Below are 17198 nucleotides of genomic sequence, written 5' to 3' on the forward strand. Positions count from 1 at the left end.
TTTCTAAAGCAACTAAAATTTAATCACATGAAACTATGCCTGCTTTTTTCAGCAATACAAGGCAGGGGCTAAATCTGACTATATGATGTTAAAAATCAGTGTTGGGTTCTTCTCTCGCCTCTCCTTCCTGACCCCCAAAATGGTGGTGCTGCTCATTTTTTGAGCAGCTAAATTTAGACACTTGGCTTGGGTACATTTTCAAAGAAGCCACTTGAACCACCTAACACCCCCCCCATAGAGGCCAATTTTAAAAGTCCATGTGAAAAACCTTATGATATGCAACATGTACAGAATAAAGTGGGCATAGTCATTTCAAAACGGTCCCATTCTAATCCCAGCCCTAGAGCTGCCCCTTTTTCCCTACAAGAGCAAATAGTGAAGGGTTATTTGGGGGAGGGTTTACACATTAAAATCCTATTGAAAATTACTGCCATAAGAAGCTGCACCAAAGGGAGCTGGAAGATAACTGCTGTACTTACATTTCCTCTTTACTTTGTGGATGCAAACATGAGTGACTATGAACTTTCTGATGTATAGATTGAGCTTTCCTGACCTGGTAACCCTATAGCAGCTGGTTTTCAGGATGATTGTGATCTCATCTACTAAACTTTATTTTATGAGCATTTATTTTTGTGTTTTGAATGATGATTTTATTTTATTATAACTCACCCTGCACTATTTTTTGGTAGGGTTGAATTATCAAGGTTTATCGATTTGTGAATATCCTAAAAGCAGGGTTAATTGGGGGATCATTGGGACAGGTTTGGAAAGCCTTTGCTTAGATTAAAAAGAATATCAGGATGAACATAGGGGCCACAGACCTGGAAATGTACAGGACCTGAATTAGATTGATTGGCTAGTTCTACTTTCTTAAAACATATTTAACATTGTGTTAGAACTGGATCCTGATTTCAAGCTATAAAAGCTAGGTAGTGAGTAGGACTTTGGGGAGAGACAGGGCTTTTGTAATCTCAGAAAATACAAACAGGAGACATCATTAAGTTCAGAGTTGTGAATCCTATATAGATTGTATTGCCGCGGTTTCAGCTGCTGATCACAGAAATTTGTTCATGCTATACTCTCATCTTTTAATTTATTAAAGTAACTTTATTATTAAATAATTATGCATGGCTACTGTGTTCATTTTTACAAATGAAACTTAGGGCTCCTTTTATGAAGCCGCGTCAGCGGCTTTATCGCACGTGACTTTTTATCACGCACTAGCCCCCGCGCTAACCGAAAAACTACCGCCTGCTCAAGAGGAGGCGGTAGCGGCTAGCGCAGCCAGTAGTTTAGCGTGTGCTATTACGGCTTCGTAAAATGAGCCCTTAGAATATCAAGATTGTACAGAGGGTGTGTTTGTCTGTTTCATTACTATTGTGAGCAAATTTGGCCAGTACTCAGGAGATCAGTAAGTGCAGAGCCAGGTATCTTGCTTATACAAATGAGAATGCACTTTGTCAGGTTTTATGGCTGATTTGTACATGTGTAAGGGGGATATAAATGCATTAAATACATATTGTAAAGATGCTATATAAATTTTTAACTCTGCCAATTAAAACTGTTTTATAATCCTTCCATTTTTAAATGGAGTCAAATATTGTGTCACTAATAGTCATTTGTTAGAAAGAGAGATCAGCAAAAAAAGGGGCAACTTGGTCGATGCACCCCCAATCTGCTCATTTATACCTGCCTGTTGTGCTGTCACTCATTGATTTCTTCATTCTCTGTGAAATGCTTCTTTTGGGAACTTTTATTATGTCTTTCAGAGATGCAAACATTTCTATCTTTGACTTAAGGGCAGGGTGGGCACAATTTTCTTTCTTACTAGGAGTGTAAATAAATATATGGGTTAAAAGCAGGATGAATAAATTATCTTAATTCAGATTTTTATTATATACTAGCTCTTTAAGCCCGTTACATTAACGGGTGCTAGAGACGCTTCCTCCCTTTCCCCTTGCACGGTCTCCCTCGTGATCAGGACGGGGTGGAGGGGGCTGCCGTCTGGGGCCGGCGGAGAGGAGCTAGGCGGCTGGAGGAGTAGCAGCAGTCGCTGTCGATCGCAGCCTCCGTCCTACCTGGATTTCCTTTTTTATCTGCATCGGGAAGGTGGAGAGCGGCCTGCGAGGTTTGCTACAGCGGCTGGCGAACCTCAGCAGGCTGCTTTGAAGAGCAGTGGGAGGGAGGAGTCTCTGGAACACACGCCTCCAGCTAGCGCAGGCACCGTGAGGTGTAACACAGAAGCACACCTCACGCCACCAGGAATCATGATTTTTGAAAAGCGCATGTGCGCTTAGCCTTTTATTATTATGGATTTTTTAAAATCAACATAATTAAATTTCTCTTTCAAAAAAAGGTTACAAATGTCATCCCATGTGCAAATTTTATACATCCTTCTCATAATCAAGAACTAATGCTCTAAATACTTGACCAAAGAGTGATCGGTTCAGTTTGAGGGAGTTAGTTACTAAACTGTGGAGGAAAGGCTGTGGCTCACCCAGAGGCTGTGAAATCAAATCCCGGTGCTGCTCCTTGTACCCTGGGCAAGTCACTTAATTCTCTAGTGCTCACCATTTTGAATATCAGTTTTGAAATGCGAAAGCGACAAAAAGATGGTATACAGGTCCTCATTCCCTTTCACCTAAAATATTATTAATGCATGGCCCCCTTGACCTATCACCCCATTTCCCTGATCCCAATATCCATATGATTACCACTAGGAGGTTAACGGGCACCATTTTTAACTGGCAGTTTAGGAGGGTAGATGCAACTGTGTATTGCTTATGTGATTTAGAACCCACCACCACCACCAGAAATAAGTAGTATGGTGAGTAGGCCTGGGGGCTGTTCTAGGTGTCCCAGTGGTGGAGGTGAGGGGAGTGAAAGGCCATCAGTATGGCACTTAATTTACTTTTTTGGTGCTTTTCAGATAGTCCCTGGGAACCTTGGGCCATGTGTTAGCGATCCTGTACTAGGAAGGACCCATAACACCAGTTCGAAGCTGCAGCTATTTTTCCATGAAGAACCTAGAAGTTCAGCATAAGCTGTGTTATTTGATTTGCATAATAGTGAAGTGTTTGCATGCTTTGAATTTCTATGTAGCACCTGTAAATTGTACAAATGAAAAAACAAAATCCTTTATTAAATGGCAAAATTGTTGCATTATCCCCTAATGTGGGTTTATCTAATCTAATCCTTAGGTTTGTATACCGCATCATCTCGACGCGGTTTACAGTAGGAGAAATAGGAAGGAACTACAACAGAGGGTTAGAGGTAGAAGTGTGAAGAAAATTTATCTCTCTGCATTTGAAACCTAAAGGATCAGCAAGAAACTTCTGAGCTAAAACAATAAATAAAAGTTTATCTTCCTTTGTATTCTGCTATTGACAAAACCTGACACAAAGGAACACTGTTCAGGCAGTTTTTCTGTGGGTAAAATTTTATTTATCTTGAAAATATAGCCAGCTTGTTGCCGGCAGACACCGTGTGTACCAGTGCATACACTGTTCTTCTATACCCACATTGTCAAGGCCAGCAGTGTTTGCAGCTGTATCCATGGACTGCAAGCTCCACAGGGAATTCATTTGTGCCTTCAACAGTAGCTGGTGTAGACAGCTATCACTGCCACATTAGATTCTAGGGGCCAACATTTATCTAAGAAAAGTGTAAATGCTTTTTAAATATACTACAATAATAGCTGATCTTTCTTTTAGCAATGCACATTGAATCTTGATGATTCCAGGGTATCTATATGCCTTGTTTAAAAGAAAAAAAAACCCCAGTATGGAAAAAAACTTGGAACTAGAGAATGACACGGTGACAGAATTCATCACCGTTCCCATAGGAAACCATCCTGTGTCATTTTTTAGTGTCTATTTCAACCTCTGCCCTTCTACACCAGCATTCTTCAATGCAAAGCTTGAGTGTCTTTGCTTGTGCCTATTCATACTCTGATTCTTCTCTCTTTCCTTTAAGAATGACACAAGGATGGTTTCCCGCGGTTATCCGCAGTGACGGGAATGGTGATGAATTCTGTCATCGTGTCATTCTTTACTTGGAGCTGCCTATTTTATTTCTCCTGTAAGGTAAACCTCCCTCTTCCATTAACAATATTTGCACTGATGTTTTTATTGAGTATAAACCTTAATAAAGATGTTTTGAACAGTGCAAATATCCTCAGAATCCAATAAAGCATAGCAACTTTGGCCATGGCTTAAATAAGACTTTTCACAGTATGTTTTAATGTAGTCTTGTTCTGTATAGTAATAAAAAAATTGTATTTCTATTAGTTTTGACTAGTGCACAAGGTGCTAAGAACATGCATTCTTGTAAAATGGAGCCAAAGTGCAACACGGTGCAGATCTCACTATACTGTTTCCAAATTTCATTTGAGAAACTGATAATTGACTTGTAATCCATATTTGTAAGGTATGTTTTATTCTGCATGAACAAATATGTAAGAGAGCGGAACTGCTTGGATACATGGATTAGCTAATCACAATTGATTTCAGATCTATATAATCTTAAAACAATGCAGATAACCTTCTGCATTCGCTTCTCTGGTCTTAAGTTAATTGTGCTTAAGATGGGTTGTTGTTCATGCAGAGCAGGGATGCCAAAGTCCCTCCTTGAGGGCTGCAATCCAGTTGGGTTTTCAGGATTTCCCCAATGAATATGCATGAGATCTATTTGCATGCACTGCTTTCATTGTATGCTAATAGATCTCATGCATATTTATTGGAGAAATCCTGAAAACCCGACTGGATTGCGGCCCCTGAGGAGGGACTTTGACACCCCTGATGTAGAGTAATTAGGTCTCTACCCAAAGAAGGTATGTCATTTAAAGGTGATAGATGACATAGATGATGATAGATGGACAATGAGGTCAAAGCAACTTGTGCAAGGTCACAAAGAGCCTTACCCTGTTTCCCCGAATATATGACACTGTCTTATATTTTTAAAAACTCCAAAATATGCACAAGGTCTTATTTTCAGGGAGATGTCTTATTTTTCCATGAAGAAGAATACAGTACACATTTATTGCTGAAAACTCGTAATCGCCGACAGGAGGATGCCCAACTCCTCCTGTCGGAACCCCGGAACCCCCCTCCCCCCCAAACTCGTAATCGCCGACAGGAGGATGACTACTCCTCCTGCCGGAAAGCCCAACGACCCCCCGCCCCAACTAATCTCCCTCCCCCAACTAACCTTTCAATGTTGGTCAACTGGACGGGTCTTGCTGCCGTCCAGCCGACGGGTCTGCCTTGTGGAAATGAGACGGCATGCCCCTTCCCGGCCCATCCCCGCTAAATCTAAGGCCTGATTGGCCAAGGTGCCTAGCCTACAGCTGCCTAAAATCGGGACGCACTTTTGGAGAATCAGGGCCTCAGTGTACAGAGGCTGTTCCTGGGCTTGTTTTCCTGGACAGCGGAAGCAGGAAGTTGTGTGACCACGCATACGGTACTGTACCAGTACTCTGGATCGCCAAGACATGCTTGCCAAATAGTGCCTTATTTTCGGGGGGGGGGGCCTTATATTTCCCAGGTGGGGAAAAAAAAGGGGGGTGTCTTACTAAAGGAGGAGGTCCTATAATGGGGGAAACACGGTAAGAGAAGAGAGATTTGACCTCTGTCTTCTCAGATCACTGCTGTAACCTCTAGGTCTCTCCTAGATGCTGTCCAGTACAATACAGAAGCAGTATACACATATTTTTAGGAGAATATGCTCTGTGTTGCATCGGGGGAAATTGTACGATAAGAATTGTGCTGAAAGTTTGTTTAGAGTTTGCAGTGGCCGACACTTGTCTTTAGAAGAACTGCATGTTAACTGTTCCATGGTGCATTCTACAGTGAGTATGGAGCTGTTGGTGAATTTTCGGATTTGCATCTTATGTATGCTTCATACACTGTCACTGTAAATTGCATTTCCGTTCCATGCTGTTCTCTCAGTACTTGTCTGTATCCCATCAACAGCTGCAGCACAGAAGGAAATAGTTTTGGCTGAAATGAGAACAAACGGCATATTGTCTTATGTTTACTGCTAAACTATTTTTTAGTTAAGGCAGTAGTAAACGTATCCTGTATAATGTAGCTCATTGATCTTGGCCTGTATTTATCTAGCTGTTTTTTCCTTGCGCCCTAAGATCTTAGCATTAAAATAATGCTACAATCAAGGAATGGAAAAGTAGAAGTAGGCTGAAAAATAATGAGCTGCTTGTATATCATTGTGTCTGAGCATCCACATTACTACTTTCTAGACAACCCTAACTAGTGCATTATGGGATCTGCATCACTGATTCTGCAGGATGAAATTGTAGACTTTGTGTACTACTCTGCTTTTGTTATAAGTTTAAAGCCAGAAAATCCAAAATGTTTTCCTTTCAGGACTAGGGCACCCTTTTATTAGATGTTAGTATGTGTTAAATGTTTTGCCTCCTATGTTACACTGCTAAACTTTAGTAAAGGGGATCCCTAGGTAACTTGGCAGCTCTGTTATGTGGTTCTTAACTGAGCCTTCAAACCACAAATACCCAATCTGATTTTCAGGATCGCCACAGTAAATATGCACGACATTTGCCTACAAGGGCAGTATTGCCTGCAAGCCAATTTATGCATATTTATTATATCAATCCTGAAAATCTCCTGAAACCCTAACTAGCTCTGTCTGGAGGATTGGCTTGAGAACCATTATGTAGCATTGGCTCTCTGTCTAATATGTAAAGCAATCACAAAATATCAAGGCAAAAAGAATAAACACATATTTACATAGAAATAGACGGCAGATAAGGGCCACGGCCCATCTAGTCTGCCCACCCCAAGGACCCTCCCCTACCTTTCTCTGTGAATAGATCCCACATGTCTGTCCCATTTGGCCTTAAAATCAGGCACGCTGCTGGCCTCAATGACCTGGAGTGGAAGACTATTCCAGCGATCAACTACCCTTTCAGTAAAAAAGAATTTCCTGGTGTCCCTGTGCAGTTTCCCGCCCCTGATTTTCCACGGATGCCCTCTTGTTGCTGAAGGACCCTTGAAAAAGAAGATAACTTCTTCCACCTCGATGCGGCCCGTGAGATACTTGAATGTCTTGATCATGTCACCCCTCTCTCTGCGTTCCTCGAGAGAGTATAGCTTTAATTTATCCAGCCATTCCTCATACGGGAGATCCTTGAGTCCTGAGACCATCCTGGTGGCCATTCTCTGGACCAACTCAAGTCTCCGCACATCCTTACGGTATTGCGGCTTCCAGAACTGTACACAGTACTCCAGGTGGGGCCTCACCATGGATCTATACAATGGCTTAATGACTTCAGGCTTACGGCTGATGAAACTCCTGCGTATGCAACCTATGATTTGCCTTGCTTTGGATGAAGCTTGCTCCACTTGATTGGCAGTCTTCATGTTCTCACTGACGATCACCCCTAAGTCTCGTTCTGCTTCAGTTCTTGTTAGGATCTCACCATTAAGGGTGTAAGTCTTGCATGGATTTTGGCTGCTCAGGTGCATGACTTTGCATTTTTTGGCATTGAAGCTGAGTTGCCAGGACCTAGACCAGCGCTCCAGTAGTAGTAGGTCATGCATCATGTTGTCGGGCATTGAATCTATTTCCATTGTGCTTTTGCCCACTACATTGCCCAGTTTGGCGTCATCGGCGAATAATGTCATTTTACCTCGCAGCCCTTCCGCTACGTCTCTTATAAAGATGTTAAAGAGGATCGGGCCCAGGACCGAGCCCTGCGGCACCCCACTGATCACCTCCGTCATTTGTGGGCTATGTGTTAACCCCCCCCCCCTGCTTTCATAGAAGGCACTGGATTAAGTTCAGGATTTAGTGAAATAGATCACCCTAAGGGAGAGGTAGTCAACTCTGGTCTTCAAGTGCCAGAAACCTGTTGTAGTTTCAGGTTGTCAACCCTGAATATGCTCTGGTCCAGCATCTTCCTTCCCCTAGTACAGCTACTCCCCAGGGATAAAAAGTAGCATAACTGCACAGAAATGTTTTAGGGGTATTCCCTATATCATGTCTACACAGTCCTGCCCCTTCTGACATCTGTTCTGTTTCTGAGGGGCAGGACTGACAGAGCCAGCCGTGAGTGACATGGACTGATAGCAGCTCCACACTTTTATGTTGCTTTTTTATCTCTTGTAAGCAAAGTATGCTGGACTGGGGTAATGGGAATGGTGCTGCTGAATTGTGGAGTGGAGGCCCACTCCAGAAGGATTTTCGTAGGGCCTCATACATGGCTAATTAATGCATCCCTGAGGGGGTTCTGCCATTCTCGGTCCATGGGACAATTGGACTTAGTGAACTTCTCTCGGCAAAGATCTGAGGGATCTGCTTTTGTAACACAGCCTATACTATCCCATCTGCAGTAATAGCATGTTAAAATGTCAGAAAGAACAGTGACGGTCTCAGGGCTGCATCATTCGCCCTATGACATGAAGCAGACCAAATAACTACCCAGGTAAAAGAGCTACTGAAACTTGCTCATCCTGTATGTACACTGTGGAACAATATTTTTATAGGTTAAATTTATATACTATTTATACAATGAAAAGACTCCAGACTTATTTTATAGAGAAACATACCCACATTAAAAGCAGATGCAAGTCACCTTTCTCTGGACAATTTTTCAAAGAAAACATGTGCATTCTGATTTTCCATTTTGAGCTATGATACAAAATCAGAATTAAAAGTACCCAATTTGAAAATTTACCCTCAGAAGGAGCCACGTAAGACCTTTACACACACATAGGAACCCTACCGTAGCTTTCAGCATTTGGATTGCATCTTAGACTCTGGTTTGGCCAGAAAACTGTCAATTTCTTCATAAATAACTCTGGAATAAGAGCAAAGGATTCAGAAAACCTAATGTGCTACTTTTCAGAAGAACAACAGCTTACATTTTTAGTACAGTGCGTGGAATTTTAAATGGAAATTTTGTTACATCTCTAGATTTTGTACAGGTGGTGATCAATTCATTCAGTACTCCCCTGAAATTCACAGGAGTTCCGTTCCAGGAACACCTGCGAATTTTGAAAAACTGCGAATACGGTTTTTCAGCTGATCGAAGGCAGGAGAGGGAAGCTGGGGCGCCGGCGGGTGCTTAAATTGTACTTACCAAGCCAGGCAACATTTTCCGACCGCCTCTTCCTGGTACTAAAGTCATGGTTACACCAATCAGGAGCTGCTTTGATATGCCAGATAGCGTGTCAAAGCAGCTCCTGATTGGTGTAACCATGACATTATTACCAGGAAGAGGTGGTCAGAAAATACCGCAAATTTCTGAGTCCGCGATTTGCAAACTGCGAATTTGCGGGGGTTTACTGTACTTACAGCTTTAAGCATCTCCCATATGGAGGCGGAGCCCAGTGCACCCTCCAGTTTTGTTCTGCAAGCAAACTGCAGAGGTTTTTATGATCTGCTCTGCTTAGAATTTTTTTTCTTTCTTTCTTGCATTCAAAGTTAATTTTTCTGAGGCTTCGATGCCCTGAGACCACATTCTTGGGGATTCTCTATCCGGGCTCTGGGTCTGTTCCCTTGGGACCCAGCTCACCTTCTGAGTTTCTCAGTGGCTTGAGTGCAGGCTGTGGGTACCCTGTGTAAGAACCCTTAGGCGCCCATTACAGAATCACACTTAATGGTGCCTAATTTAAAACTTAGGTGCCTGTTTTAAAGGCCTGCATTATAGGTGCCTAAATCCTTTAGAGAGTCACGCCTAGTAGTGCCTAAGTCCTTCTCTGCCCCTAAACACACCTACTTTGGAGATAGGCGCCTATCTTTTGATAGAAGATAGGTGCTTATCTCCCAATTAAATTTATTTTTTTTCAGTTATGAGTTTGTTAAAGCTCATTATTGAAACCAGTTTACTAATTAAGTTAGGTGCCTCTTATAGGATTTCCCCATCACTGCATGAAATATATATCTCATGTGTAGTCATTTTGGATGTCCTAAGGAGTAGAGAATGACACGGGGAAAAATCTGTCCCCGTCACCGCCCCGTCACCGGCCCACCATCCTCTGCACCGCCCCGTCACCGCCGTTCCCTTCACCGCCCCGTCACCGTCACCGCCATCCCTTTCACCGCCCCGTCACCGTCCCCGCTGCATCCATATAAGCCTTAGTACTGTAATATTTAGCTTATTCCTTTCTTATAAATCAAAGTTCCTGCTGCTGAACTAGAGAAAGAGATGTTCAGCTGGCAGGGCTTTGTTTATAAATTTTTATCAACACAACTAATATACTATTTTATCCTAAAGCAAAAAATAAATAAATAAATATAATTTTTTTTTCTACCTTTGTTGTCTGGTTTCTGCTTTCCACATCTTCTCATTGAATTCCTTCCATCCACTGTGTGTCTTCTCTCTGCGTCTTCCATTTGCTGTTACTGTGCCTCTCCCTTAACCCCCCCCTCCCCCAATTGGTCTAGCACCCATCTTCTTCCCTCCGCTCCCGCATAGTCTGGCATCTGTCTTCTTCCCACTCTGTCTTCCACATTTCCCTTGGGGGTCTGTTCCTCTCCACCCTCCTTCAATGTCTGTTCTATTCCTTTCCACCACCACCCTTCCCTCCCTCCTTTACCATCTGTTCCTTTCTACTACCCTTCAGCTCCTCTCGCGTGGCCTATCTACCTTCCTTCCTCTTATTTTCATGGCACGTTACAATGTAATTTGTGCAAGCCACTGGAGCCTGCAAGCTCGGTCCCTGTCCCATCCCCACAAACCATCTCGCTTCTGTGCTCCTATTTTCTCCATTTCTAATATCTCCCCTATGAATCTGTCATTGCCCCCCCTGTGTCCATATACCATCCCCATGGCATGTCCCCTTTATGTCTCTGTCCCTATGCCCCATGCACATAATTTCCCCTCTTTCTGTTACCTTCCTGTGTCCAGATTTCCCCTATCTTCCTCTTCCATACCAGTGTGTCTCTTCTTTTCAACCCCATCTAGCTTTTTTCCCTCTTTCTTCCCCCCCCCCCCCCTGCTTCTAGCATCTGGCTCACCTGCCAGTCCTTCCCTTTCTTTCCTGCTGTGGGTTTTTCTTTCCGACTTCATCCCCTTGGCCCAGAATCCTTTTCCCTTTCACTCCCTCCTTCCAATTTGAGCCGGGAACACTAGCGATCGCACGGTCCCCGCAGCCACTACCTGCCTGCCCAATCGATCCTAGTGTTTAGCCAGCTCTCTCCCTTCTCCTCACCTTAGTTTATAGGTTTTCTTTTTCGGCGACCTGCACGCTTTCCCAAAGAGCCGCGCACGCGCGGCTGCTCAGTGTTCAATCTTCTGCTCTGCTGCAACTTCCTGTTTCCGGTTGCGTCAGAGCAGAAGATGAAACTGAGCAGCAGCGGGTGCGCGGCTCTCTGATAGCGTGCGGGTCGCCGAAAAAGAAAATCTACAAACTAAGGTGAGGAGAAGGGAGAGAGCTGGCTAAACACTAGAATCGATTGGGCAGGCAGGTATGAGCTGCGGGGACCGCGCGATCCTTCATGCCTCACTGCGGGGACAAAACCATTCACCGCCCCGCGGGCGGTGAATGGCCTTGTCCCCGTCGCCGCAGCGACTGCTAGTTTTCTTCCCCGTTTTCGGCGGGTGACCCGCGGCTAAAATGCGGTGGCCGCGGGTAAACTGCCACCGTGTCATTCTCTACTAAGGAGCTCAAGATATCTATATATAAAGTCATTTAGAAATACGTCCAAAACCCGTTTTTAGTATCGGCACTTGGACGTTTTTGAGAAATGTTCGTCCAAGTGCCGACTTAGGCTGGTTTTTGGACGTTTTTCTCTTTCGATTATGAGCCCCCTAGGCTATAAGTGGTATATAAATACTAAAATAAATAACACATGTGTAAATGTTTAGGTGCAGATCCAAAAGGGGGTTGTGGCTATAGGAGGGGCACTGGCAGGTCATGGGCATTCCATGCCTAATTTAGGTGTGAGAATTTATACCAGGTTTATATTTGGTGTAAATTCTCAAGCTCAAAATTGAGCATGGATCCTGGTACCAAACACTGTTCTAGAAATGGCACCCTACTCTGAATGCTGTTTAGGGAGCAGCACTTAGGCCCAAATTCTATACGTGACGTGCTGAAGTTAGGCAGCGCAATGCGCTCTGCCGCTGCCTAACTGACCAATTGAGAGACACGTTTTTTAAATAAAAATTGAAGGCGCTGGTCTCACGCCTACGGAGGTGCATAGGGATGCCTAAGGCCGGTGGGGGCGTGGTTTGCACCGGAAGTGGCCTTAGGTGTCCCTATGCGCCTCCAAGGATGCGAGACTGACGCCATCAATATAGGCCTTTAAAATGTTGGCCTACATTAAAAGGCACCCGTTTTACATAATAGCCACGATTCTACAAATGGCGCCGGTGTGTGATTGACACGCAATCGGCGGTTATTTCATAGGCGGCTTTCAATACCAGCGCTCTTTATAGAATTTGGCTCTGCTAATTTTTATGACACCTAATTTGGGCGCTATTTATTGAACAGAGTCTTAAAAATTTAAGGCATACTAATGAATAAAATTTTTGTTAACCAATGCACCTTCTTAGTATTTATTTTGTTTTATAACCCATCCTCCCCAGAGAGAATGTATGTTGCATCTATGGATTTTATGGTCTTTCAATTTGTGTGTCACAGAAACTAGAATGCTACTGCACTGAAATAGATTTGTAATGTTTCAAGTTACTTACTCTGTCTTTGCTAAAGGATCAAACTCTAGCACCTCATAGTAACTAGGTGGTGATGGACTGTCTTTGGCCACATCTGAAATGAAAAGATGATGAACAAAATTTAGTTGATCCTTAAAAGCAGAAAGGCCACGCGGATGGCATTCATGTGAACCTGGGTAAGTACAAAAGATCTACTACTATATATATATATATATATATATATATATATATATATATATATATATATATATACATACTAGTCTTTAAGCCCGTTACATTAACAGGTGCTAGAACATATGTGTGTGTGTCTGTCTTTATTTCTTTCTCTCTCTCTCCTTAGCCGCTTTCTTTCTTTCTGCTTTTCTTTTTCCTTGGCTGTCCATCACCACCCCTTGTCTGCTCCCCCTGTCCATTTTCCCTTCCTTTTACCTCCCCTGTGCCCACCACCACCCCTTCACTGTTCTCCTTATGCAGCAGCAGCCCTTCTCCCTTTGTTTTACCTCCCCCCCTGTCCAGCAGCACCTCTTTCCTTCTCCCCCTGTCCAGCAGCACCTCTTTCCTTCTCCCCCTGTCCAACATTAGTCCTCCGTTCCTTTTTCTTCACCTCCCCTGTCCATCAGCATCTCTTTCCTTCTCCCCCTGTCCAGCAGTAGGCATCCCTTCCTTTTTTTATCTCCCCTCCTCCTTCTTATCCCTATGATACTCTTACCTTGCTCTGCCCCTGATCAGAGGTTCCCGACAGCCAACCAGTTGCACCCATTGGAAAAGTTCCCACTGTCGCATCCCGCACCCCTCCTGACGTGGCTCCCGCTGTCCTTTCTGTCTGTCTCTGTCCCTGGCCCCCTTTGCCTGTCTGTCTTTCTGTGTATCTCCCTGCCCCTGTATCTTTCTTCTTTTCTTTCTGTCTCCCTTCCTCCCTCTGTCTGTCTGTCCAAAGCAGCATTCCATCCTTCTCCATTTCCCTCCCCCCACACCAGTTCCCTGTGCACCTGCCCCTGTGTCTTTCTTATTTTCTTTGTGTTTCCCTTCCTCTCTCTGTCTGTCTGTCCAAAGCAGCATTCCAATGGGAACTTTGCCAATGGGTGCAACTGGGCGGCTGTCGGGAGCCTCTGATCAGGGGCAGAGCAAGGTAAGTGTATCATAAGAATAAGGAGGAGGAGGGGGGGAGAAAAAGGAAGGGAGAATGGACAGGGGGAGCAGGCAAGGGGTGGTGGTGGACAGCCAAGGAAAAACAAAGAAAGAAAGAAAGAAAGCGGCTAAGGAGAGAGAGAGAGAGAGAAAGAGATAAAGAGAGACACACACACATATATTCTAGCACCCGTTAATGTAACGGGCTATAAGTGTGTGTGTGTGGAATAGGTGTGAGGGTGGGTGGAATAGGTCTTTTTAATTCAAATCCAATATACCCTCCCAATTCTTTTATATCATAAATCCAAATTGTTATTTTCAATACTATGAGAATTACATCATAAGGTGGGGGAAAAAAGCATTAGATTCCTGTCCAAAGCCAGAGCAAATTTTGCTTAAGGACTAGAAAGGGTAACAACCTCACAGGTTGTATTTCAATGTGGTTCTGGTTAACCTCAGATTTCTTTTATAACACCGTTCAATTGATTCAAAATCACTTATTTCTGTTTCAAAGTGTATCTGGAACACAGACGACGAATACTTATCCATCGACAGCAGCTGTCCTGCTTTCCAGCTCTGCCGCCTTCAGTGCCTTCCTCCAACGTTGGCCAGCCAGCGTTTCGCTGTAAGCTGCATCAGGGCAGTTGGATGTGTTTTTTGCTTGTCGGCATACTCTTCTGTGCTCAATACTGTGAACATGGAAGAGTGTGCCGACGAGCAAAAATCATGTCCAACCAGTATGTTAATTATTTTTGTTTTGCAGGCCTGCGCTAATTTTTCCATTAGCGCAAGGGACTTGCAAAACAATTTAAAAAATAACACAGGAGTGCTTATCGCCTCAAATTTAGGAGGTGCTAAGTACTCCTGCATTAAGTCCACCTTATCAAGTTAGAGTGGGCTAATCAGAACATGCTAGCTGAATAACAGTTCCACATCCATTCCCCGCCCATGACACACTTCTGAAAAAATTAGAAAAAATATAACCAACACATGATTAGCAGGCGCTGGATTCACTAACAAAAAACTTGCAACAACGACTGAGTTGGCCGATCACAAACAAGCAACTACTGGGGACTAGTCATTCACTGCTTTCCGACTGCCATCTCCTGCTCTCTGCCTGCTGTCTACCCTGACTTTCCAGCTCTCTGCTGCAATTTTCTTCTGCTGTCCTGCTCTGCTCTGAATTTCCTTTCCTGCTCCCTGCCCCGACTCTCTACCTTTTTCTCCTGCCACCCTTCTCTGCCCCGAATCTCCTCTCCTGTTCCATGCCCCAACTCTCTGCCTTTTTCTCCTGCCGCCCTGCTCTGCCCCAAATCTCATGTGCGCTGCCCTGGCCTTCCCCCCGCAGTGCAAACCCATGGTTTTAACCCACAGGTTTAAAGTGGGTTAAAACCATGGGTTCGCTGGGCTAAGTAAAAGTTTAAAAAAAGGTCGCTGCTCTTCGACGCATGCACAGACCATCTACAGATGGTCTGCGCATGTGTCGGGATCGCTACAGAGTGATCCCGGCGGTCGGTTGGGGGTGTGATTCTGATTGCCCTCATATGCATGAGGGCAATTCGTAAATCAGCCCCCCGGACATGGATCAGATCGGATCCGATCCATGCCCTTAGTGAATCTAGGCCTTTGCTCATCCTTGTCTCAGGGTCCAGTAAATTCACAGAGCAGGTCAATGAAATCTTGGACAAAGATAATTTCTATGAATTGCTGCACTTTCTTACCCTTGTAGGCTACTGTCTGCCCGTTTTGAAGCGAGACAGTAGGGTGGAGAGGCTGGACTGTTGGAAGCAAAGGCCTGGGAGGTAGAGGGGAGGAAATCTAAAAGGGGAGAAAGAAAAAAAATGTGTTAATATCATGACCTGGAAATCACACTGTACCAACAGATATACATGTGTGTGAATCTAGGAGATGTTTTTTTTTTCTCTTTGACTGGTCCTTTTCAGTGGACACTAAAACAGGGGAAACAAATCCACAAAAATCAAACAAGCAAGAGCAAAAGTGGAAATGTCCAATCAGAATGGTGCACAAAAAGTGTCTTTCAATTCATCTGATAAATCCAAATGTCTTTATTCATCCAAAATAACTCATTCATCCAAAGTAACTCAATGACTCGACATGATCATGTTTCGGCCACCCGGCCTGCATCAGGAGTCTTAGGAGTCTTTGGGTATCAATTGGATAAATATGCTCTAAAACACAACGATCAAACCGTTGCTCCGAATCTTGTGACGCTACAAACCAACAAGACAGCAGTTGTGGATGATACTGTGACTTTTAAAAAGCTACTAAAATCCCATTTATGTATTTGAACCCTGATCGTAAGTCTTTATATCTTCGGGGCAGCCACCGCACAGCGTCAACGAGCAGGCCTGCCCCTGGAAGTAGAATGAAGGGATCCGGGGCAGGCCTGCTCGTTGACGCTGTGCGGCGGCTGCCCCAAAGAAATAAAGTACAATACCAGGAAATGGGTGTGAAGCAAGGCACCAACCGCTGACCACCAATTTTTGGGAAGGCCGTGGCCCCTGTTCTAAAGTAGAGAATGATGCGGGTAACCCACCAAAATGGTGACCAAAAAAAAAAAGGTCACCGCGAGATCAGGGACAAAGCCATTCACTGCCCCGTGGAGCGGTGAATGGTTAGCACGTGCGGTGAATGAGCGTTCGATCCAGCAGCCCCCCTCTCTCCCGCCGGCTGTCCGGCCATGCATCTCCCTCCCTCATTTTCCTTTACCTTCTCTTGTTGAAACTGGCGATTTCTATAAGGCTATGTGCTATATTACAGACGGAGCCTTGAAGTTGCGTTGCGTTGCCTGCTGGAAAAGTCTCCTCTGATGCAACTTCCTGTTTCCGGTTGCATTGGAGGAGACTTTTCTAGCAGGCAACCCGACGCAACTTCAAGGCTCCGGCTGTAATACAGCGCATAGCCTTATACAAATTGCCAGTTTTGCCACAAGGGAAGATAAGGGAAAGGAAGGGAGGGAGGGAGCTGCTGGAACGCATGAAGGGTGCTGGGGGTGGGGGGATGGAGAGGAGAAGATGCTGAAGACGGGGACGGGGCAGTGAAAGGGACAGCAGTGACGGGGCGGTGAAGGGAACTGCGGTGAAGGGGACGGGGCGGTGAAGAGGATGGTGGTCTGGGGACGGGGCAGTGACGGGGACAGAATTTTTCCCCGTGTCATTCTCTATTCTGAAGCCTATGGTCCAGCCTGTCTTAAAGAGGTGGTATATCAAAAAGGGTGCTTCCGACACATATGAGAGTGTAGCCAAGATAGATTAGGGCTATATGAGGTCCTTTCACTAAACTGTGATCAGTGCTAACACGTGCTTACCACAGCTTAAAAGAGCTTATCGCAGGACACGCTCAGGTATCTTGCAGTAGGTTCCCTAACTGGCATGTGCTACCCACACCCTAA

General features: G+C 44.5%; 1 protein-coding gene across 5 annotated transcripts in view; it reads right to left on the bottom strand.

Moving 5' to 3' along the window:
- Nucleotides 1–2349: 2349 nt before the first annotated feature.
- TOM1L1 (target of myb1 like 1 membrane trafficking protein) overlaps nt 2350–17198 on the bottom strand; it is a 108864-nt gene continuing 94015 nt past the window's right edge. For 3 of the 5 annotated variants that reach the window (XM_033961331.1, XM_033961328.1, XM_033961332.1), the window contains 4 exons: nt 15508–15604; nt 12680–12752; nt 8762–8836; nt 5487–5999 (listed from right to left, as the gene is read on the bottom strand). In XM_033961331.1, coding sequence (XP_033817222.1) covers nt 8770–8836; nt 12680–12752; nt 15508–15604 — 237 coding nt within the window. In that variant the 3' untranslated portion in view covers nt 5487–5999; nt 8762–8769. Of the gene's footprint in view, nt 3655–5486; nt 6000–8761; nt 8837–12679; nt 12753–15507; nt 15605–17198 lie in introns of those variants that run through there. The other 2 variants (XM_033961329.1, XM_033961330.1) reach the window with 2 other exon arrangements.

Source organism: Geotrypetes seraphini, chromosome 10 (genome assembly GCF_902459505.1).
Source record: "Geotrypetes seraphini chromosome 10, aGeoSer1.1, whole genome shotgun sequence".
NCBI lineage: Eukaryota > Metazoa > Chordata > Amphibia > Gymnophiona > Dermophiidae > Geotrypetes > Geotrypetes seraphini.